This window comes from Oncorhynchus clarkii, chromosome 8, assembly GCF_045791955.1.
Source record: "Oncorhynchus clarkii lewisi isolate Uvic-CL-2024 chromosome 8, UVic_Ocla_1.0, whole genome shotgun sequence".
Lineage (NCBI taxonomy): Eukaryota > Metazoa > Chordata > Actinopteri > Salmoniformes > Salmonidae > Oncorhynchus > Oncorhynchus clarkii.
Genome location: NC_092154.1, coordinates 17,459,681 through 17,479,667, shown reverse-complemented (window position 1 = coordinate 17,479,667; position 19,987 = coordinate 17,459,681). Strand labels below are relative to the sequence as shown.

Sequence of the window (19,987 nt, the reverse complement as noted above, 5' to 3'; positions counted from 1 at the left end):
CCTAGTTTTTTTCAAAGATTGTATTAAGGATGAACCTATCCCGAACCTGATTCCTGTAAGATTGACAACCCTATTGGATCTGACTTCTGAAATACCATTTGCAGATTTCTGATACCACAGTTGAACATGCACCAGGGTTTAATGTGAAACTGTTCCTCTTACCGTTTTTCAGATATGCAGACCAGAAATGGAATCCTCTACACCAGAACATGGCTTCCTGTAACACCTGTAAGAATCTGTTGTCTACTCCTAGTTTTTTTCAAAGATTGTATTAAGGATGAACCTATCCCGAACCTGATTCCTGTAAGATTGACAACCCTGTCGGATCTGACTTCTGAAATACAATTAGCATAATTGATCATGATGCATTTTAACATGCATGCTCAAACTTCATGTTAATATTTTGACTGTTCTGTCTTTCAGGGAACTGCAGACCAGACATTGATGGGAAAATTACAGTCTGTAGCTAACAACTGTAAGTATCTGTTAGTTTTGTGCAAACTCGTTGCAAGATTGTATTAAGGATGAACCTATCCCGAACCTGATTCCTGTAAGATTGACAACCCTATTGGATCTGACTTCTGAAATACCATTTGCAGATTTCTGATACCACAGTTGAACATGCACCAGGGTTTAATGTGAAACTGTTCCTCTTACCGTTTTTCAGATATGCAGACCAGAAATGGAATCCTCTACACCAGAACATGGCTTCCTGTAACACCTGTAAGAATCTGTTGTCTACTCCTAGTTTTTTGCAAAGATTGTATTAAGGATGAACCTATCCCGAACCTGATTCCTGTAAGATTGACAACCCTGTCGGATCTGACTTCTGAAATACAATTAGCATAATTGATCATGATGCATTTGAACATCCATGCACAATAAAGTTAATGGTAATATTGTTTTACCATACTGTCTTTCAGGGAACTGCAGACCAGACATTGATGGGAAAATTACAGTCTGTAGCTAACAACTGTAAGTATCTGTTAGTTTTGTGCAAACTCGTTGCAAGATTGTATTAAGGATGAACCTATCCCGAACCTGATTCCTGTAAGATTGACAACCCTATTGGATCTGACTTCTGAAATACCATTTGCCGATTTCTGATACCACAGTTGAACATGCACCAGGGTTTAATGTGAAACTGTTCCTCTTACCGTTTTTCAGATATGCAGACCAGAAATGGAATCCTCTACACCAGAACATGGCTTCCTGTAACACCTGTAAGAATCTGTTGTCTACTCCTAGTTTTTTTCAAAGATTGTATTAAGGATGAACCTATCCCGAACCTGATTCCTGTAAGATTGACAACCCTGTCGGATCTGACTTCTGAAATACAATTAGCATAATTGATCATGATGCATTTGAACATCCATGCACAATAAAGTTAATTGTAATATTGTTTTACCATACTGTCTTTCAGGGAACTGCAGACCAGACATTGATGGGAAAATTACAGTCTGTAGCTAACAACTGTAAGTATCTGTTAGTTTTGTGCAAACTCGTTGCAATATTGTATTAAGGATGAACCTATCCCGAACCTGATTCCTGTAAGATTGACAACCCTGTCGGATCTGACTTCTGAAATACAATTAGCATAATTGATCATGATGCATTTGAACATGCATGCTCAAACTTCATGTTAATAATTTGACTGTTCTGTCTTTCAGGGAACTGCAGACCAGACATTGATGGGAAAATTACAGTCTGTAGCTAACAACTGTAAGTATCTGTTAGTTTTGTGCAAACTCGTTGCAAGATTGTATTAAGGATGAACCTATCCCGAACCTGATTCCTGTAAGATTGACAACCCTATTGGATCTGACTTCTGAAATACCATTTGCAGATTTCTGATACCACAGTTGAACATGCACCAGGGTTTAATGTGAAACTGTTCCTCTTACCGTTTTTCAGATATGCAGACCAGAAATGGAATCCTCTACACCAGAACATGGCTTCCTGTAACACCTGTAAGAATCTGTTGTCTACTCCTAGTTTTTTGCAAAGATTGTATTAAGGATGAACCTATCCCGAACCTGATTCCTGTAAGATTGACAACCCTGTCGGATCTGACTTCTGAAATACAATTAGCATAATTGATCATGATGCATTTGAACATGCATGCTCAAACTTCATGTTAATATTTTGACTGTTCTGTCTTTCAGGGAACTGCAGACCAGACATTGATGGGAAAATTACAGTCTGTAGCTAACAACTGTAAGTATCTGTTAGTTTTGTGCAAACTCGTTGCAAGATTGTATTAAGGATGAACCTATCCCGAACCTGATTCCTGTAAGATTGACAACCCTATTGGATCTGACTTCTGAAATACCATTTGCCGATTTCTGATACCACAGTTGAACATGCACCAGGGTTTAATGTGAAACTGTTCCTCTTACCGTTTTTCAGATATGCAGACCAGAAATGGAATCCTCTACACCAGAACATGGCTTCCTGTAACACCTGTAAGAATCTGTTGTCTACTCCTAGTTTTTTGCAAAGATTGTATTAAGGATGAACCTATCCCGAACCTGATTCCTGTAAGATTGACAACCCTGTCGGATCTGACTTCTGAAATACAATTAGCATAATTGATCATGATGCATTTGAACATCCATGCACAATAAAGTTAATGGTAATATTGTTTTACCATACTGTCTTTCAGGGAACTGCAGACCAGACATTGATGGGAAAATTACAGTCTGTAGCTAACAACTGTAAGTATCTGTTAGTTTTGTGCAAACTCGTTGCAATATTGTATTAAGGATGAACCTATCCCGAACCTGATTCCTGTAAGATTGACAACCCTGTCGGATCTGACTTCTGAAATACAATTAGCATAATTGATCATGATGCATTTGAACATGCATGCTCAAACTTCATGACTGTTCTGTCTTTCAGGGAACTGCAGACCAGACATTGATGGGAAAATTACAGTCTGTAGCTAACAACTGTAAGTATCTGTTAGTTTTGTGCAAACTCGTTGCAAGATTGTATTAAGGATGAACCTATCCCGAACCTGATTCCTGTAAGATTGACAACCCTATTGGATCTGACTTCTGAAATACCAATTGCCGATTTCTGATACCACAGTTCAACATGCACCAGGGTTTAATGTGAAACTGTTCATCTTACCGTTTTTCAGATATGCAGACCAGAAATTGAATCCTCTACACCAGAACATGGCTTCCTGTAACACCTGTAAGAATCTGTCTACTCCTAGTTTTTTTCAAAGATTGTATTAAGGATGAACCTATCCCGAACCTGATTCCTGTAAGATTGACAACCCTATTGGATCTGACTTCTGAAATACCATTTGCAGATTTCTGATACCACAGTTGAACATGCACCAGGGTTTAATGTGAAACTGTTCCTCTTACCGTTTTTCAGATATGCAGACCAGAAATGGAATCCTCTACACCAGAACATGGCTTCCTGTAACACCTGTAAGAATCTGTTGTCTACTCCTAGTTTTTTGCAAAGATTGTATTAAGGATGAACCTATCCCGAACCTGATTCCTGTAAGATTGACAACCCTGTCGGATCTGACTTCTGAAATACAATTAGCATAATTGATCATGATGCATTTGAACATCCATGCACAATAAAGTTAATTGTAATATTGTTTTACCATACTGTCTTTCAGGGAACTGCAGACCAGACATTGATGGGAAAATTACAGTCTGTAGCTAACAACTGTAAGTATCTGTTAGTTTTGTGCAAACTCGTTGCAATATTGTATTAAGGATGAACCTATCCCGAACCTGATTCCTGTAAGATTGACAACCCTGTCGGATCTGACTTCTGAAATACAATTAGCATAATTGATCATGATGCATTTGAACATGCATGCTCAAACTTCATGTTAATAATTTGACTGTTCTGTCTTTCAGGGAACTGCAGACCAGACATTGATGGGAAAATTACAGTCTGTAGCTAACAACTGTAAGTATCTGTTAGTTTTGTGCAAACTCGTTGCAAGATTGTATTAAGGATGGACCTATCCCGAACCTGATTCCTGTAAGATTGACAACCCTATTGGATCTGACTTCTGAAATACCCTTTGCCGATTTCTGATACCACAGTTGAACATGCACCAGGGTTTAATGTGAAACTGTTCATCTTACCGTTTTTCAGATATGCAGACCAGAAATGGAATCCTCTACACCAGAACATGGCTTCCTGTAACACCTGTAAGAATCTGTTGTCTACTCCTAGTTTTTTGCAAAGATTGTATTAAGGATGAACCTATCCCGAACCTGATTCCTGTAAGATTGACAACCCTGTCGGATCTGACTTCTGAAATACAATTAGCATAATTGATCATGATGCATTTGAACATGCATGCTCAAACTTCATGTTAATAATTTGACTGTTCTGTCTTTCAGGGAACTGCAGACCAGACATTGATGGGAAAATTACAGTCTGTAGCTAACAACTGTAAGTATCTGTTAGTTTTGTGCAAACTCGTTGCAAGATTGTATTAAGGATGAACCTATCCCGAACCTGATTCCTGTAAGATTGACAACCCTATTGGATCTGACTTCTGAAATACCAATTGCCGATTTCTGATACCACAGTTCAACATGCACCAGGGTTTAATGTGAAACTGTTCATCTTACCGTTTTTCAGATATGCAGACCAGAAATTGAATCCTCTACACCAGAACATGGCTTCCTGTAACACCTGTAAGAATCTGTCTACTCCTAGTTTTTTGCAAAGATTGTATTAAGGATGAACCTATCCCGAACCTGATTCCTGTAAGATTGACAACCCTGTCGGATCTGACTTCTGAAATACAATTAGCATAATTGATCATGATGCATTTGAACATCCATGCACAATAAAGTTAATTGTAATATTGTTTTACCATACTGTCTTTCAGGGAACTGCAGACCAGACATTGATGGGAAAATTAGTCTGTAGCTAACAACTGTAAGTATCTGTTAGTTTTGTGCAAACTCGTTGCAATATTGTATTAAGGATGAACCTATCCCGAACCTGATTCCTGTAAGATTGACAACCCTGTCGGATCTGACTTCTGAAATACAATTAGCATAATTGATCATGATGCATTTGAACATGCATGCTCAAACTTCATGTTAATAATTTGACTGTTCTGTCTTTCAGGGAACTGCAGACCAGACATTGATGGGAAAATTACAGTCTGTAGCTAACAACTGTAAGTATCTGTTAGTTTTGTGCAAACTCGTTGCAAGATTGTATTAAGGATGAACCTATCCCGAACCTGATTCCTGTAAGATTGACAACCCTATTGGATCTGACTTCTGAAATACCCTTTGCCGATTTCTGATACCACAGTTGAACATGCACCAGGGTTTAATGTGAAACTGTTCATCTTACCGTTTTTCAGATATGCAGACCAGAAATGGAATCCTCTACACCAGAACATGGCTTCCTGTAACACCTGTAAGAATCTGTTGTTTACTCCTAGTTTTTTGCAAAGATTGTATTAAGGATGAACCTATCCCGAACCTGATTCCTGTAAGATTGACAACCCTGTCGGATCTGACTTCTGAAATACAATTAGCATAATTGATCATGATGCATTTGAACATCCATGCACAATAAAGTTAATTGTAATATTGCTTTACCATACTGTCTTTCAGGGAACTGCAGACCAGACATTGATGGGAAAATTACAGTCTGTAGCTAACAACTGTAAGTATCTGTTAGTTTTGTGCAAACTCGTTGCAATATTGTATTAAGGATGAACCTATCCCAAACCTGATTCCTGTAAGATTGACAACCCTGTCGGATCTGACTTCTGAAATACAATTAGCATAATTGATCATGATGCATTTGAACATGATGCCTCCTTCCCCAACCGCACTTCTTAACACCTGCCTGCTTAACCCGTATGCCAGCCGCACCAATGTTTCGGAGGGAATATCGTTCAACTGATGACCGTGGTCAGCCTGCAGGCGCCAGGCCCACCACAAGGAGTCGCTAGAGTGCAATGAGCCAAGTAAAGCTCCCCCGGCCAAACCCTGCCCTAACCCCGAAGATGTTTTGCCCTTTGTGCACAGCCCTATGGGATTCCCTGTCATGGCCGGTTGTGACACAGCCTGGGATCGAACCCCTGTCTGTAGTGACTCCTCAAGCACTGCGATGCGGTGCCTTAGACTGCTGCGCCACTCAGGAGTCCCCAATTTGCAGATTTCTGGTGTCACATTTTATCATGCAAAAAGGTGTATCGTTAAATCATTTTCCTGGTTGTCTTTCAGGGCACTGCTAGTCGTGACTCCATCCTTCCAAATTGTCTCGTTGACTAGCGACGCCTGGGCTTCAAGGTTGGGGGACAGCAGACTAGAAAAGGACACAGTGTTACACTGAATGCATTTTGTGAAGTTGTTGCAAGATTGTATTTAGGATGACACTATCCCGAACATGATTGACAACACTGTCAGACCTGACTTCTGAAATGCAATTTGCAACCAAATGTGTCAGCAGGATTATGGGGAGAATAGCTTTATAAAGGTTGTAACAAGGTGTTTTCTTTCATTTATTTAATTCCTAGTGACTGTCTTTGCAAGGGTCATTGTGATCTTTATCATACAATGGAGCTGGCCATCACTAGCAATGTGGAGACCGCATTATTGCCTTTTCATTTACAAAGCTCTAAATTGGAACTGAGCTACCCTAGGACAAAGTTCGTTATATTGACTGTATTGATTTGTGGAGTAACTGGATGTTTGAATTTAATAAAGATCATTTAAATGCATTCAGTCTTTTTTGTTTTTGTTTCACTGCATATGCTTTTGTCCCAACTCATTTGGGTGTGAATGATGGCCTGTGGAATCTAATGCGTCATAATGTCAGAGCTCATAATCACAGTATCAGTATGTCATTGTTAAATATTTATTATTTAAATATCAATTATCTAAAGATTAGATCTTATTTTCTAAGAAAAGCTGCATGTTCAATTTCTTAGTGGTATGACAGCAGCTATTTAACAAAAATAATGTTTTCACTTGGCAAGTCAGTTAGGAACAAATTCTTGTTTACAATGACGGCCTACCCCGGCCAAACCCTACACGCACGACGCTGGGCCAATTTTGCGCCGCCCTGTGCTCTAATGAATTTGGCCTAATTTATCATTTGAGAGAACGGAGTAAGACTGTTCTGTCGAGGTAAGGTCTGACTCAACTTTGAGTAACATTAGATGTAAAATACTTTGCATGTGGCTTTCTCAACATGGACCTTATCAATCAAAACATGTTAAATGGGTGAAAGTTTCCCACAGCATGGCTTACTGACCACAACATGGAGATCCACAAGACAGACTATTATTTGTTATGGGTGCATTTGTCCTATCACCTCCACCGAGGACCTTACCATTAGCGACTGGAACGAGCTGCAACAAACACTCAAACTGGACAGTTTTATCTCAATCTCTTCAAAGACTCAATCATGGACACTCTTACTGACAGTTGTGGCTGCTTGGTGTGATGTATATTTGTCTCTACCTTTTTGCCGTTGTCTGTGCTCAATGTTTGTACCCTGTTTTGTGCTGCTACCATGCTATGTTGTCGTCTTAGGTCTCTCTTTTATGTAGTGTTGTCGTGATGTGTTGTCTTATTTTTATTTAATTCATTTTTATTTTTAATCCCAGCCCCAGTCCCCGCTGGAGGCTTTTTGCCTGGCCGTCATTGTAAATAAGAATTTGTTCTTAACTGACTTGCCTAGTTAATTAATTAACTTTGGAGGAGATGGTGTTGCACTTGGAGCAAGTGGTCATGAAGTGCAGGAATGATGTGATGGTGGGTTCAAAGAGTTCCCATGGACCTAGAGGAGAGATGTAACAAAGGTAATACCTTTGCCCCATTCTCAATTAATCTTTCCTCAATATGTCCAATCCTCAAAAGCCATAGGAAAAGGTCTGAGTGGAGGGACCGTTGAGATGAGACAAATGGAAATGGAGCCTCTGATTCTTTGCAATGTATGTTTTTCCTTGTATTGCAACACAACTGAAGCAATGCAATGCTCATACCTGAGTAGTGGCATGCAGAGGGTGTGTGACTGAAGTCACCCAGAGTGTGCAAGACCTGCATCAGGCAGAACCTACTCAGGAACAACCTGATGATGTTGGTCTGTTTTTCACCACAGCTTCCAATTTAAAATAAATACATTTTTGCTTTATTAGCTTCCAATTTTAAGGACTGGTTTTCTGGACAAAGATTAATTCTAATCCCGGACTATAAAACACCCCAACGTGTTTCTCAAATTGTATAATTTAGGTGCTGGTAAAATGGAATTGATGCCCTGAAGGGGTGAAAGTAGCATACTGGTAATTTACTAGGTATTTATCTTGAAAGACTGGTGCAAATTGTAAAGGAGGATGCACCTGAACATGCTTCTAGAACTGCACTGGCTGTCAGAATCCTAGAGGACCACCATCGAACAGAAGACAGTCCCCATCAAGGGCCAGGATCTCTTTATCTGGGACAGTCTGAAAGTGTTTTGGATTCCGAATTGGATACATTGTTGGCTTTGCTTGACTCTTCGTCTGACTAGACTAACATAACTGAATCTCCATCTGAATTTTATGACTCATCTGAATCCGATTAATCTGAACCAGAGCCTGATTCATAAACTTGAAACACATTCATAGAAATGACTGCTAAAGATCAGTCCTAGCACTGCAAAATGTAATAACAAATTATGGTCGTCATCCAGGATAATATACATTTCTTCCTGAAATGATGCATAAAATACTGTGAAGCCTTGGAAAATATTGCTTTTGAAATTATTATTTACCTGGCTGTTCTAAAGATTACAGGTCCACATGCACTTTTATTTGGGTCCATAGTTAGCGGTGGTGCGAGCTAAATAGCGTTTCAATCGGTGACGTCACTTGCTCTGAGATCTTGAAGTAGTAGTTCCCCTTGCTCTGCATGGGCCGCGGCTTTGTGGAGCGATGGGTAACGATGCTTCGTCGGTGACTGTTGTTAATGTGTGCAGAGGGTCCCTGGTTTGTGCCCGGGTATGGGCGAGGGGACGGTCTAAAGTTATACATTGTTACATTGGTGCCGTGACCCGGATCACTGGTTGCTGTGGAAAAGGAGGAGGTCAAAAGAGGGGTGAGTGTAACGGATGTGAAACGGCTAGCTTAGTTAGCGGTGGTGCGAGCTAAATAGCGTTTCAATCGGTGACGTCACTTGCTCTGAGATCTTGAAGTAGTAGTTCCCCTTGCTTTGCAAGGGCCGTGGCTTTTGTGGAACGATGCTTCGTGGGTGACAGTTGTTGATGTGTGCAGAGGGTCCCTGGTTCGCGCCCAGGTATGGGCGAGGGGACTGTCTAAAGTTATACTGTTACACTTCCAGAGGCACTTTGGAACTCTGTAGTGACTGTTGCAACCGAGGACAGAATTTTTTACACTTTACGCCTTCAGCACACATTCTGTGAGCTTATGTGGCCTACCACTTCGTGGTTGAGCCGTTTTTGCTTCTAAATGTTTTCACTTCACAATAACAGCACTTACAGTTGACCAGAGCAGAAATTTGACCAGCTGACTTCTGGGAAAGGTGGCATCCTATGACAGTACCACATCGAAAGTCACTGAGCTCTTCAGTAAGGACATTCTACTACCAGTGTTTGTCTATGGAGATTGCATGGCTATGTGCTCGATTTTATACGCCTATCATCAATGGGTGTGATTGAAAAAGCAGAATCCACTAATTTGAAGGGGTGTCCTACTTTTGCATATATAGTGTATATCATTACACTCTTAAGAACTTAAGCATTACAAAACGTATATTCGATCAAGTAAACTTCACGTTACAAATAAGCCATTAATTTGCTTGTTGACCAATTTCGACACTGACCATACAAAAGTCATTGCTTTGGTTGGCGAAAGAACGACAAATCATCGCCATCTGCTGGAGGGAGACAGAGTTCCCACCGAGTTGGCCCACTCTCTTCCTTTTCGAGTCTACATCGTCAAAATGCACCTGCCCGTGGTTTGCAGCTGCAGAAACCCCATAGATGTTGAAGCACTCGCGGCGTCAACTAGCCGCCATTTTACATTATCTGGACAGGAGTGAAAACCCGACCTACCCCGGGAATCGTAGATTTTTTTCTTTTTTTTTGTAACACCCTGAAATCAGACAAAATCAACACCGTGCACCTTAGTGAACTATCAAATGGTAAATATTTGCCTGATGTGCCAACTGGTCAAGCTAGGGATAGGTGAAGATGTTTGTTCTTGTAGTGTTTTCAAACAATGTGTAACGTGGTTAACGTTAGCTAACTAGCAAGCTAGCTACTCCTACCCGGCATTTTGAAAATGGATTCCAGAGCTTATGTCGTTAGCTAGACAGCTAACTTAACTAGCTAGTTATTTGGCGGCTGGACACCAGGCCGGGGCCACGGAGTAGCTAGCTATGTTAGTTTCACTAATGTTACTAGCGAACCGGGGGAAAATATTTTAGACACATTCCTGAAGAAGGGGTTAACATTAGCTAATGTATTAGCAAATGCGTTAATTGTAGAACAATGAGGTTTAGTTATATCTGTGGTATTAGTTTACTGGCTACTTTACAATGCATTGCTAAACAAGCCTACCACAGCAGTGCCGTCAGTGCGCACAAAACACGTGTAACGCTAGTTTGCTGGTTCCTAAATGAGTCCAAAAACACACCCAAATGTTAGCTACATACTGTAACTAACGTTAGTTATATTTAACGGTTATCTTAATTTCCGAAGTTCAGTATAAAGTCGGGTACCTCTGGAATTTAGTTATTTAAGGCACTGTTTGCTTGCTAAAACAAGACCATCGTAAAACATTTATCTTCGTTGCAGGAGTTTAATGATTAGCATGATCATAAAAGGGTTGTTGCTATACTACATTTCCCCGTCTAATTTATTTGACTCATTGCATTACACAGATGTCTGGAGACATGGTGACTGATCAAGTAAATGGAAATGGTACAGAAGAACCAATGGACACAACTACAGTGGACACAACTGCAGCAGAAGTTAAACATTCAGACCATTTCCAGACTTTATTAGACGCTGGTTTACCACAGAAAATTGCTGAAAAATTAGATGCAATTTACGTAGCAGGTGAGCGCAACTACCGTAATTGTCTGCCCTTTTAGTTCTATCTATTAGCAGTTTGTATTTACCACAGAAACTTTGTCTGATATCTTTGCAAAATGGGTACAAACAAAGCTATCCTCACCATACCCAAAAAACTGTATTTCTGAGTGGGAATTTGAATTAATTGTGTCAAGACAGAGTAGAGAAGCTATTGCTTAATATGGATGGAAACCTATTGTGGATTAGTATACATTTTGAAACTGGAGTGGATGGGGGAGGGTTGTCTTGATATGGTCTCAAGGGGAATCTGAGGCCATGGCATATGCAGGAACAATGGCACCAGCTGCCTGGACTGGGACAAGTGATGTCCCCCAGAAGCACAATGTGGACAATATAAAGAAACGCATAACAGGCCTCTTAAGACATCTGTATTTACTTGTACAAGGACAGCTGACTGACTTGGGTTTTACAGTGTGATGCTTGCTTATGGGTGCAGATAGTGAAATTTTCTTCCTCTTTTGATAAGCTGCATGTTTGTTAATTTCCTTAAGTTTCTGTTATCCTTGTTCATGTTTTCACTACAAACCCAACTTTTTCTAGCAATATTGACTACTTTATGTGTTGCTTGTCCACATGATATCTATTACTCAAATCCCGGAGCAACTCAACATTGCTGTGATGTTTTACCGCTAAGATCTGATTGGACATAATGCCATGTCTTATTTTGATGTCATTGGTGAACAAAATGGTTATATTTGGAATGTCTCATCTACAGGACTGGTAGCACACAGTGACCTAGATGAAAGGGCTATTGAAGCGTTGAAAGAATTTAATGAAGAAGGTGCTCTGCAAGTCCTGCTTCAGTTTAAGGAAAGTGATCTGTCGCACGTGCAAGTAAGTGGGGCAGCATTACTCTTGTTTGAGGATGTTTTTCTGATTTAGTGAAACGCTGGGAGGACCTAAAAGCTCCAATTTTCCCATGCAGAACAAAAGTGCGTTTCTCTGTGGAGTAATGAAGACTTACAGACAGAGGGAGAAGCAAGGAACCAAAGTTTCAGATTCCACAAAGGGACCAGATGAGGCAAAAATAAAGGTATGTCAACACCAGGAAGTTTACTTTCCATGCTCTTTGTAGAAATGAAATATTTCTGTTCCAATCTCTTCCCACTGCCTTGGCATTATTGTAATAGTTGGACATTTGCTGGCAGACTAGACTCCACTTAGCTTGTCAAGAGTATTATACCAAGGTTCCAAAAGTCTGTGAATATTTTGGTTATTTGTGACAATCAAGCATTGTTTTTGTGTAGTTGCAACATTTAATCTATTTATTTTGATTATGTCAGGCTCTGCTTGATAGAACCAGCTATACACTTGATGTGACAACGGGTCAGCGCAAGTATGGAGGCCCCCCCCCAGATTCTGTGTATTCAGGTTCTCAACCCACTATTGGAACAGAGGTAAGGTCTTTACCTTTCAGTGAACAAACGCACATGAATGAGACCATCAAACATCTTCAAATTGCTGTTTGTCCTAATGATATTTGTAGTTCTGGAGAGACTGAGAGCTTACTGCTAAGATCTGACTGGGCTGAAACTTAAAACACTAAAGTGTAATAAATAAACAAAACTTCTCGTGCCTTTTGAGTTCCGTAATTTTTGTGTATTCATTTCCATAACCGGGCACTTTCGCATCTGCTCAGATGTTTCTTCATGACATGTTCCCTCCCTTTCCAGATATTTGTTGGGAAAATTCCTCGAGACTTGTTTGAGGACGAGCTGGTGCCGCTCTTTGAGAAGGCGGGACCTATCTGGGATCTACGTCTAATGATGGACCCACTTAGTGGCCTGAACAGGGGGTACGCCTTTGTCACTTTCTGCACTAAAGAGGCTGCCTCAGAGGCAGTAAACCTGGTGAGTGTGTCTTTGTGCCTTGGCGAGGGTTGCAGAATTCCAGGAACTTTAAATGAATTCCATGGTTTTCCAGAATTCCTGATTGTAGGATTCCACATTTCATAATTATTTGCTCCTGATTCCAGGAATCCTCCAACCGGGATTTCAGGAATACCCGGGAATTTTGCAACACCAACCTTGACACTCCAGTTATGGCATCCTCTACAGCAGGGATCTCCAACAGGTCGATCGCAAGCTACTAGTAACTCGCAGCCCACATATGAGTAGCTCGCCAAACAATTCTGAAAGTACATGCAATTTCCATATGTTCCACTGCAAACTGTGATAAACAAATTTCATCAGTATCCGCTACGATCTAATCAACCCAACATTGACATTATCTCAACCCCTGGTTAGCCACTATTGGCTTAAAAAGCTAAATCTAACACAATATCTGCCAGTTAATTTGCAGCAATATTGCCCCTGTCTGTGTTGTGCACACGTTTCTATCGCTCCGTGTGTAGCTAGTTGATGTGATAAGTCTTGTGGGTTGACAGAAATGCTTTCCCCAAAGCCGTCTCAATTAAATGTTAACTGCAAAGTAGGCTAACCTGGCAGAAGTATATTATTTGTATCTATTTGTTACCTGCAAACTTTGCCATGAAATCTGAGCAGCAGCCGTACAGAACCATCACTAGAACGGCACATCAGATGGCACATTCCTCATCTGCCAGATGCACAATTAAAAAAAAAAAAAAAATCAAAATGTCTTCATTTTCTTCCAGACTTATAAAAATGGTCTTCAGGTGTGATTTAAACCATTGTCATAGACTCAGAAAATCAAATGTTGTTTTTCTTTGAACAATTGTATTTTTGATTTCAAAATGAATCTTAAACCAGGAAAAATAAAATTGAGAACATAATTTTGGGAAATATACAACATCATTTGGAGAGAAAAAAATCCTTTGTTTATTAACCATGATTTTACCTGGTATATTTACTGAAAACGCAGTGCACTACTTTCTCTTGTACAGTAAGGACCTGGGGAAGAGTTGCAGGGGAGGGAGGAAAATGTGCCTATTTGAAAGCCACTCTAAAAAATGTTTTAAAAATTAGTAGCTCATGCTAGAACAGGTTGGAGAACCCTGCTCTATGGTATTCCTCAAATTTGTTTTCAGGCTTCATCGGTTTAATCAATTTGAAAATATTAACCTTCTGTGCCATGGTGGTTTCATATTTATGCTTGCCACCCTGGTTGACGAGTTCCTCTCTTTCCGTAGTGTAATAATCATGAAATACGCCCCGGCAAGCACATTGGAGTGTGTATATCTGTTGCCAATAACAGGCTGTTCGTTGGCTCCATCCCCAAGAGTAAAACGAAAGAGCAGATGGTAGAGGAGTTTGCTAAAGTCACAGGTAAGAAACATATTTGCTGCTGGGTGAGATTAGGGCTCTTCATTTTATTAAGTTAATGACATGTCATCTGGTTGTAGCTAACTACATCAAGAGCAGATTTGCTTTAGCTATGAGAATGTGATATTTAATGCACTTCAAACCTGAACTGACTTTTTAAAAAATTTTCCAACAGAGGGTCTTAATGATGTCATACTGTACCATCAGCCGGATGACAAAAAGAAGAACCGAGGTTTTTGCTTTTTGGAATACGAGGACCATAAAACTGCTGCTCAGGCCAGACGCAGGCTGATGAGTGGCAAGGTGAAAGTCTGGGGGAATGTGGTTACTGTGGAATGGGCAGACCCCATCGAGGAACCCGATTCAGAGGTCATGGCCAAGGTAGGTGATCTGATTATTACAAAGTGATGGAACACTGGATAAATGAGTGTGTATCCCTAATGATACCCTATTCCCTATATAGTGCACTACTTTTGACTAGGGGCCATTGGACCTGTGCAGAAGTAGTGCACTATATAGGGTGTCATTTGGGACGCTGCCGGGGTTTCTGAATGTTGCCTATTTAACTTTATCTCGGGTATAAAAATCCCTCTGTTGAAGGACAGGGGATGTACATTGATTGGTTTCCCACCTGAAGTCTTGCTTCATAGGCTTGCAGTTGAAAATGTATCAACCTCAAGTCTTGCATTTAACAAAACGCAACAGCTAGCTAGTCTTTAACTGGGTGGAGATCACACTGATGTCTTTGTGGAAACCATGTACTTGAAATTCATAACATGTTTCCTTTCATGCATTTCAATCCACAGGTCAAAGTTTTGTTTGTTCGAAACCTTGCGAACAGTGTAACGGAAGAAATACTGGAAAAATCATTCGGCAAGTTTGGTAGACTGGAGCGAGTGAAAAAGCTGAAAGATTACGCGTTCATTCACTTTGATGAGAGGGACAGTGCAGTCAAGGTACTGCCGTTGAGTGATAATATAATGAGAATACACTGCTGTAAGTACATGACGGTGCATAGGTGTGTAATTGTATGATGACTGTAGTTTGCCACCATCTCCACAGGCATTGGCTGAAATGAATGGCAAAGATCTAGAGGGAGAGCACATTGACATAGTCTTTGCAAAGCCCCCTGATCAGAAGAGGAAAGAACGCAAAGCTCAGAGACAAGCAGCCAAAACAAACATGTAAGAAGTCTTCCCAAATGTTACACCTCTTTACAAAAGGCTCCACTTTTCAAAGCCCAAATTGAATTGGTCATGCAACCATTTCAAAGTTCTAATCCCGTAAGAACAGTAATGAGTCGATATGTGTATAGTGCCTTGAACATTTTTGCATGGTTCTGCCTGTTTTTCCCACATAGGTATGATGATTATTATTACAACTACGGCCCCCCTCAGTTGCCCCCTCCCACAAGAGGTGGAAGAAGTAGAGGTGGTGGTAGGGGAGGGTATGCTTACCCCCCTGACTATTATGGCTATGAGGATTACTACGATTATTATGGTTATGACTACCACAATTACCGTGACGGATACGAGGACCCCTACTACGGCTATGATGACTATCAGGCTCCCGCTAGAGGAAGAGGGGGCAGAAGTGCCTGGGGGCCATCACCAGCCAGAGGCCGAGGTGGTGCAGGTGCTTTCAGGGGCAGAGGTGGCTTCTCACCGCGTGGCGGTCCAGGATCAAGCAGAGGAGGTGTACGAGGTGCCAGAGGAGGTGTGCAGCAGAGAGGCCGCGGCGGGGTACGTGGTGCAAGGGGTGGCCGCGGTGGAAATGTAGGAGGAAAGCGCAAAGCTGATGGGTACAACCAGCCAGATTCCAAGCGGCGCCAGACCAATAATCAGAACTGGGGCTCTCAACCCATTGCTCAGCAACCGCTCCAAGGTGGTGATCGTTCTGGTAACTATGGTTACAAATCTGACAACCAGGAGTTTTATCAGGATTCTTTTGGGCAACAGTGGAAGTAGAACTTTAGGGCTATGATTTCAAAGAAAAAAATTTAGAGGCTTGATCTGATTAGTTGTAAATCCATACGGTCGCCTCCCTTTTTTCCAATTTGGTAACATCTGGCAAGTTTTGTCTTGTATATATTTTAATAATCCGCTTGGATTTGAACCGTAGATACAATCCCACCTGCTTCTGGCGAACTGGTACATTTTTTTATAAAGTTGATTGTGATTTCCATAATGTTTTGACATTTTAAATTTGCAATCATGTGCTCCAGCTCTCTATTTGGCTATGGTAGTATTATGTATGTTTTTAGCAATTCTGATCTCCATGTCTTAAGTAGCTAACAGCAACAACGCTTATGTCTCTTAAATATGTAGCCTCGCTTTTTAAAACAAATGAAATTACCATTTGTATGTTACACAAGGTAATTCAAGGAAATAGCTTGTCTTGTAAAAAAAAAAAAAAAAAGAAGAAAAAAAGGGGGGGGACTAGTCCTATTTTTGCCTTTACATTTTGGCTTGTATTCTTTGCTGTTTGTCTGCTTTAATAAACATACACACACAAGTGTACAAAACTTCAAATTGTGTTGCAAATTCATGTTTCGGCAAATTCTCTCTTTAAATTGCCTTCAAATTTAAGGCTCCTTGTGGAAGAGAAGGACTAAAGGTTTGCCAATGTTAGCCACATGCTGCAACGTCACTTTTGCATGCCATCAAATTTATCACCTAGTTCAGCAGTCGGCATCTTTCCACAATTTAAGTTTTACGTATGTGTGGAGACATACCCCATCAGAGCATATTTAAAAAATGAATCGCCATATCTCAAACATTGTCTATTTGATTTCACTTTTTTTTTGTAGCCCAAATTTAAATGGATTTTCATTAAAGACATGCCCTGAAAACAAGTGTGAAATCTTTCTCTGGTGGCCACTTCAAATCTGTCCCTTCGACTATTAAGAAAGCACAATTTGTAAAGCTTTTTGTGTCTTAGATCTATATAGTCATTGGTAGCCTTCACTGATCTTGCATGTTTCTCAAATTCCTAATTGAGTAATGGTGGGCAATAATTGTCATGCATGGACTGTCTGTAGAGCTTGTAGTTTGGCCATAACCCCTAATCTTTCCACATCCCTACTACTTAACTTGTCTCCTTTTTGAAGAACACAGCAACGCCACTGTTCTGCTTGACCTTTTCCTAAAGGCATAGACTTGTTGCATGTGACGTTGAAAGGTGTGGAAGTCGATGAATGCTTATAAGAGTTTTTGTCTTTAATGTGCAGTAGCCCATTTTCTGTAGTTACATATGTGTAGATGTTATGTGGTCTTCTGTTGTGGTCTATCTTCTAATTGCATCCTTTTGTTACCTGACTAGCAGGGAAAAGAGGTCGAGGCCGGTCCTGACCTGTAACTATGAAGACTGACCTGCTACTTACTGTATGTGGGGGTTACACCAGGAAGCTGCCAATGGAAGTGATGGTAAGGTCAACTCAATGGTCCAATGATATTCCAGCCTTAAAGCAGCATATCTCCCAGAACTGCTACAGGAGAAGATGATCAAAAGAGAACTCAAATCACTTGCTTGGACTTTTTTATATTAACTTGTCACCTTCCCCCATATCCCCAAAGAAAATGCCATTTTAAATGACTGAAGATGTTGAGATTTCCCAGGGGACTCTTCATCCTGAAATGAAATGTAATTATGTATTTTGCACTTTGTCTAAGTTTGAAGTGGCTCAGAGGAGCTTGATGCTAATGTACATTTGTGTGGTTAATGCAGCTTTATGCTGGAATAGACATGTTTTGATTTGGATTGGTTTTAAGAGAATGTTCTAAGGCGTAATCACCTGGCGTAAATAGTCAGGCATTCCAGGAAGGTGGTTATTTTCAGAATTTATTTTAAAGGGTTGGTTAACTACAGTGGTGAAAAAAAGTACTGAATTGTCATACTTGAGTAAAAGTAAAGAAAGAAAATGACTCAAATAAAAGTGAGTAAAATTAAAATTCTACTTGAGTAAAAGTAAGTATTTGGTTTTTAAATATGTTTATTTATAAAAAGTAATTGATAACATGTAATTCAGTATCAAAAGTATACATTTCAAATTCCTTATTAAGCAAGCCACACGGCACCATGTTCTTGTATTTTTATTTATTTACGGATAGCCAGGGGTACACTCAGACATAATTTACAAACGAAGCATTTGTGTTTAGTGATTCCGCCAGATCAGCGGCAGTAGGGATGACCAGGGATGTTCAAGTGTGTGAATTGGACCATTTTCCTCTCCTGCTAAGCATTCAAAATGTAAGAAGTAGTTTTGGATGTCAGAGAAAATGTGTGGAGTAAAAAAGTACATTATTTTATTTAGGAATGTGAAGTAAAAGTTGTCAAATAGTAAAGTACAGATAAGTGAAAAATTGACTTAAGTAGTACTTAAAAGTATTTTTACTTAAGTACTTTACACCACTGGTTAACTACCTCTGGACAGAGGATTCAACTGCCCTGTTTGTACTGTAAATAGGAAAACTTCATTGATGAAAGAAGGGCTTGTTCACCCACTAAATATTAGGACTGTGAAGGTACCAGTATCGCACAATTTTTTTCCCATGGCAAAAATAACAACATGAAGCAGACAACTCTTTGTTACTTAAAACATCTACTGTATGTAAAGTATTGTGTGCTATAGCTTGGAAAGTAAATACATGTGACTGGATGACACCATAATGTTTTTTTTCCAACCAACATTAGGATTTTGTTTCCTTGCCACAATACGAGTATCGCGATACTGGTATCATTCCGGCCCTACTAAATATGCACAAGAGCAACAGCAGAGCACATGTAGTTTTATTATAGGTGCTGCATGCTATTTGTCTGACACTGCGAACAGTCAAACGCTGCATGTTAAATAATCTCATGTAATGAGCCTGAATGAACAAGCCTTGCTTTCACCTAGGCTGAACTGAATTTGCGGTGTGCTTCTTCAGATAATGTAGTTACTGGTTGTATTATAGTTTAGGAAAATGTTACTTTTGTAAAAGCTTGAACACCAGAAAAACAACATTTTTCAAGCTTTAAAGTGTCCCTTTCTTTGCTCAATGGGATAGGAAGTCTAACTTTTGTATATAATCGCATCCCTTTTGTAAGGTTGCATACACTGTTTGAAAGCCATCCACCTACTTTGTGTACAGATATTTGCCTAATCATGTTGTACAACTTGAGCATTGATCAGACATCCAACCAGCTGCCTTTTTGTCACATTTGACAAGTGTCTTCAATCTGCATCATGTTGAACATATGATTAGTAGCGGAGTTAGCTGGATATGACTGGTTTTATCCAGTTCAAAAAGGATGTGGCAGCTTTTTAAAAAATTGCATAAAGGATACTGAATAACTTGATCAGGTTTTGTACACAGTTGACTCCCTCAGTAAGTCCCGTGTTAAAATATTGTTGGCTGGCTAACAAGTTTTTTTTTTTTCTTTTTTTTTCCCAGTCTTGCAAATAAATTGTTTTGTACTGTAAATTGAGGTGAGTAATTTATATAAAAAAAAAAAAAAAGGTTCTTGATTTGATTGTAGTGCTCTTGCTACTGTATCCATGTGTATCCATCTAACAAGTGTATAGATGTAATGGAAATTGGTATAAAGACTGATAATCAGCATGTTTGAGTTGTTGAATT

The 19,987-nt window shown here is 40.0% G+C and overlaps 1 protein-coding gene and 24 non-coding genes across 31 annotated transcripts; all 25 read left to right on the top strand.

The window, feature by feature from the left end:
* Nucleotides 1–21: 21 nt before the first annotated feature.
* On the top strand, nt 22–93 carry LOC139415725 (small nucleolar RNA SNORD50). Its single transcript, XR_011635000.1, has one exon. It is a non-coding gene; the product is annotated as a small nucleolar RNA SNORD50 (small nucleolar RNA).
* A 176-nt stretch (nt 94–269) lies between these two features.
* LOC139415713 (small nucleolar RNA SNORD50) lies at nt 270–341 on the top strand. The gene has a single exon (XR_011634989.1). It is a non-coding gene; the product is annotated as a small nucleolar RNA SNORD50 (small nucleolar RNA).
* A 175-nt stretch (nt 342–516) lies between these two features.
* Nucleotides 517–588, top strand: LOC139415724 (small nucleolar RNA SNORD50). The gene has a single exon (XR_011634999.1). It is a non-coding gene; the product is annotated as a small nucleolar RNA SNORD50 (small nucleolar RNA).
* Nucleotides 589–764: 176 nt separating this feature from the next.
* LOC139415712 (small nucleolar RNA SNORD50) lies at nt 765–836 on the top strand. The gene has a single exon (XR_011634988.1). It is a non-coding gene; the product is annotated as a small nucleolar RNA SNORD50 (small nucleolar RNA).
* A 180-nt stretch (nt 837–1,016) lies between these two features.
* LOC139415723 (small nucleolar RNA SNORD50) lies at nt 1,017–1,088 on the top strand. The gene has a single exon (XR_011634998.1). It is a non-coding gene; the product is annotated as a small nucleolar RNA SNORD50 (small nucleolar RNA).
* Nucleotides 1,089–1,264: 176 nt separating this feature from the next.
* LOC139415711 (small nucleolar RNA SNORD50) lies at nt 1,265–1,336 on the top strand. Its single transcript, XR_011634987.1, has one exon. It is a non-coding gene; the product is annotated as a small nucleolar RNA SNORD50 (small nucleolar RNA).
* Nucleotides 1,337–1,516: 180 nt separating this feature from the next.
* On the top strand, nt 1,517–1,588 carry LOC139415710 (small nucleolar RNA SNORD50). Its single transcript, XR_011634986.1, has one exon. It is a non-coding gene; the product is annotated as a small nucleolar RNA SNORD50 (small nucleolar RNA).
* Nucleotides 1,589–1,763: 175 nt separating this feature from the next.
* Nucleotides 1,764–1,835, top strand: LOC139415722 (small nucleolar RNA SNORD50). The gene has a single exon (XR_011634997.1). It is a non-coding gene; the product is annotated as a small nucleolar RNA SNORD50 (small nucleolar RNA).
* A 176-nt stretch (nt 1,836–2,011) lies between these two features.
* LOC139415709 (small nucleolar RNA SNORD50) lies at nt 2,012–2,083 on the top strand. The gene has a single exon (XR_011634985.1). It is a non-coding gene; the product is annotated as a small nucleolar RNA SNORD50 (small nucleolar RNA).
* A 175-nt stretch (nt 2,084–2,258) lies between these two features.
* Nucleotides 2,259–2,330, top strand: LOC139415721 (small nucleolar RNA SNORD50). The gene has a single exon (XR_011634996.1). It is a non-coding gene; the product is annotated as a small nucleolar RNA SNORD50 (small nucleolar RNA).
* A 176-nt stretch (nt 2,331–2,506) lies between these two features.
* Nucleotides 2,507–2,578, top strand: LOC139415708 (small nucleolar RNA SNORD50). The gene has a single exon (XR_011634984.1). It is a non-coding gene; the product is annotated as a small nucleolar RNA SNORD50 (small nucleolar RNA).
* A 180-nt stretch (nt 2,579–2,758) lies between these two features.
* Nucleotides 2,759–2,830, top strand: LOC139415707 (small nucleolar RNA SNORD50). Its single transcript, XR_011634983.1, has one exon. It is a non-coding gene; the product is annotated as a small nucleolar RNA SNORD50 (small nucleolar RNA).
* A 164-nt stretch (nt 2,831–2,994) lies between these two features.
* Nucleotides 2,995–3,066, top strand: LOC139415720 (small nucleolar RNA SNORD50). Its single transcript, XR_011634995.1, has one exon. It is a non-coding gene; the product is annotated as a small nucleolar RNA SNORD50 (small nucleolar RNA).
* Nucleotides 3,067–3,239: 173 nt separating this feature from the next.
* On the top strand, nt 3,240–3,311 carry LOC139415719 (small nucleolar RNA SNORD50). Its single transcript, XR_011634994.1, has one exon. It is a non-coding gene; the product is annotated as a small nucleolar RNA SNORD50 (small nucleolar RNA).
* Nucleotides 3,312–3,487: 176 nt separating this feature from the next.
* On the top strand, nt 3,488–3,559 carry LOC139415705 (small nucleolar RNA SNORD50). Its single transcript, XR_011634981.1, has one exon. It is a non-coding gene; the product is annotated as a small nucleolar RNA SNORD50 (small nucleolar RNA).
* Nucleotides 3,560–3,739: 180 nt separating this feature from the next.
* LOC139415704 (small nucleolar RNA SNORD50) lies at nt 3,740–3,811 on the top strand. The gene has a single exon (XR_011634980.1). It is a non-coding gene; the product is annotated as a small nucleolar RNA SNORD50 (small nucleolar RNA).
* Nucleotides 3,812–3,986: 175 nt separating this feature from the next.
* Nucleotides 3,987–4,058, top strand: LOC139415730 (small nucleolar RNA SNORD50). Its single transcript, XR_011635005.1, has one exon. It is a non-coding gene; the product is annotated as a small nucleolar RNA SNORD50 (small nucleolar RNA).
* A 176-nt stretch (nt 4,059–4,234) lies between these two features.
* Nucleotides 4,235–4,306, top strand: LOC139415703 (small nucleolar RNA SNORD50). The gene has a single exon (XR_011634979.1). It is a non-coding gene; the product is annotated as a small nucleolar RNA SNORD50 (small nucleolar RNA).
* Nucleotides 4,307–4,481: 175 nt separating this feature from the next.
* Nucleotides 4,482–4,553, top strand: LOC139415717 (small nucleolar RNA SNORD50). Its single transcript, XR_011634992.1, has one exon. It is a non-coding gene; the product is annotated as a small nucleolar RNA SNORD50 (small nucleolar RNA).
* Nucleotides 4,554–4,726: 173 nt separating this feature from the next.
* Nucleotides 4,727–4,798, top strand: LOC139415702 (small nucleolar RNA SNORD50). Its single transcript, XR_011634978.1, has one exon. It is a non-coding gene; the product is annotated as a small nucleolar RNA SNORD50 (small nucleolar RNA).
* A 178-nt stretch (nt 4,799–4,976) lies between these two features.
* Nucleotides 4,977–5,048, top strand: LOC139415701 (small nucleolar RNA SNORD50). Its single transcript, XR_011634977.1, has one exon. It is a non-coding gene; the product is annotated as a small nucleolar RNA SNORD50 (small nucleolar RNA).
* Nucleotides 5,049–5,223: 175 nt separating this feature from the next.
* On the top strand, nt 5,224–5,295 carry LOC139415715 (small nucleolar RNA SNORD50). The gene has a single exon (XR_011634991.1). It is a non-coding gene; the product is annotated as a small nucleolar RNA SNORD50 (small nucleolar RNA).
* Nucleotides 5,296–5,471: 176 nt separating this feature from the next.
* LOC139415699 (small nucleolar RNA SNORD50) lies at nt 5,472–5,543 on the top strand. The gene has a single exon (XR_011634976.1). It is a non-coding gene; the product is annotated as a small nucleolar RNA SNORD50 (small nucleolar RNA).
* A 180-nt stretch (nt 5,544–5,723) lies between these two features.
* LOC139415727 (small nucleolar RNA SNORD50) lies at nt 5,724–5,795 on the top strand. The gene has a single exon (XR_011635002.1). It is a non-coding gene; the product is annotated as a small nucleolar RNA SNORD50 (small nucleolar RNA).
* A 4,198-nt stretch (nt 5,796–9,993) lies between these two features.
* Nucleotides 9,994–19,969, top strand: LOC139415033 (heterogeneous nuclear ribonucleoprotein Q). Of its 7 annotated transcripts, none has more exons than XM_071162790.1 (12): nt 9,994–10,169; nt 10,911–11,088; nt 11,840–11,958; nt 12,050–12,157; nt 12,408–12,521; nt 12,798–12,974; nt 14,234–14,369; nt 14,542–14,747; nt 15,173–15,322; nt 15,429–15,550; nt 15,727–16,108; nt 17,691–19,969. In XM_071162790.1, exons 1-12 carry the CDS (start codon nt 10,167–10,169, stop codon nt 17,721–17,723), a joined length of 1,728 nt encoding a protein of 575 aa, XP_071018891.1. In that variant the 5' UTR covers nt 9,994–10,166; the 3' UTR covers nt 17,724–19,969. The 7 variants fall into 7 exon arrangements, with proteins under 7 accessions (XP_071018891.1, XP_071018890.1, XP_071018889.1 ...); XM_071162789.1 differs by having other exon boundaries at nt 17,688–19,969; XM_071162788.1 differs by having other exon boundaries at nt 15,727–16,250.
* The last annotated feature ends 18 nt before the right edge of the window (nt 19,970–19,987 follow it).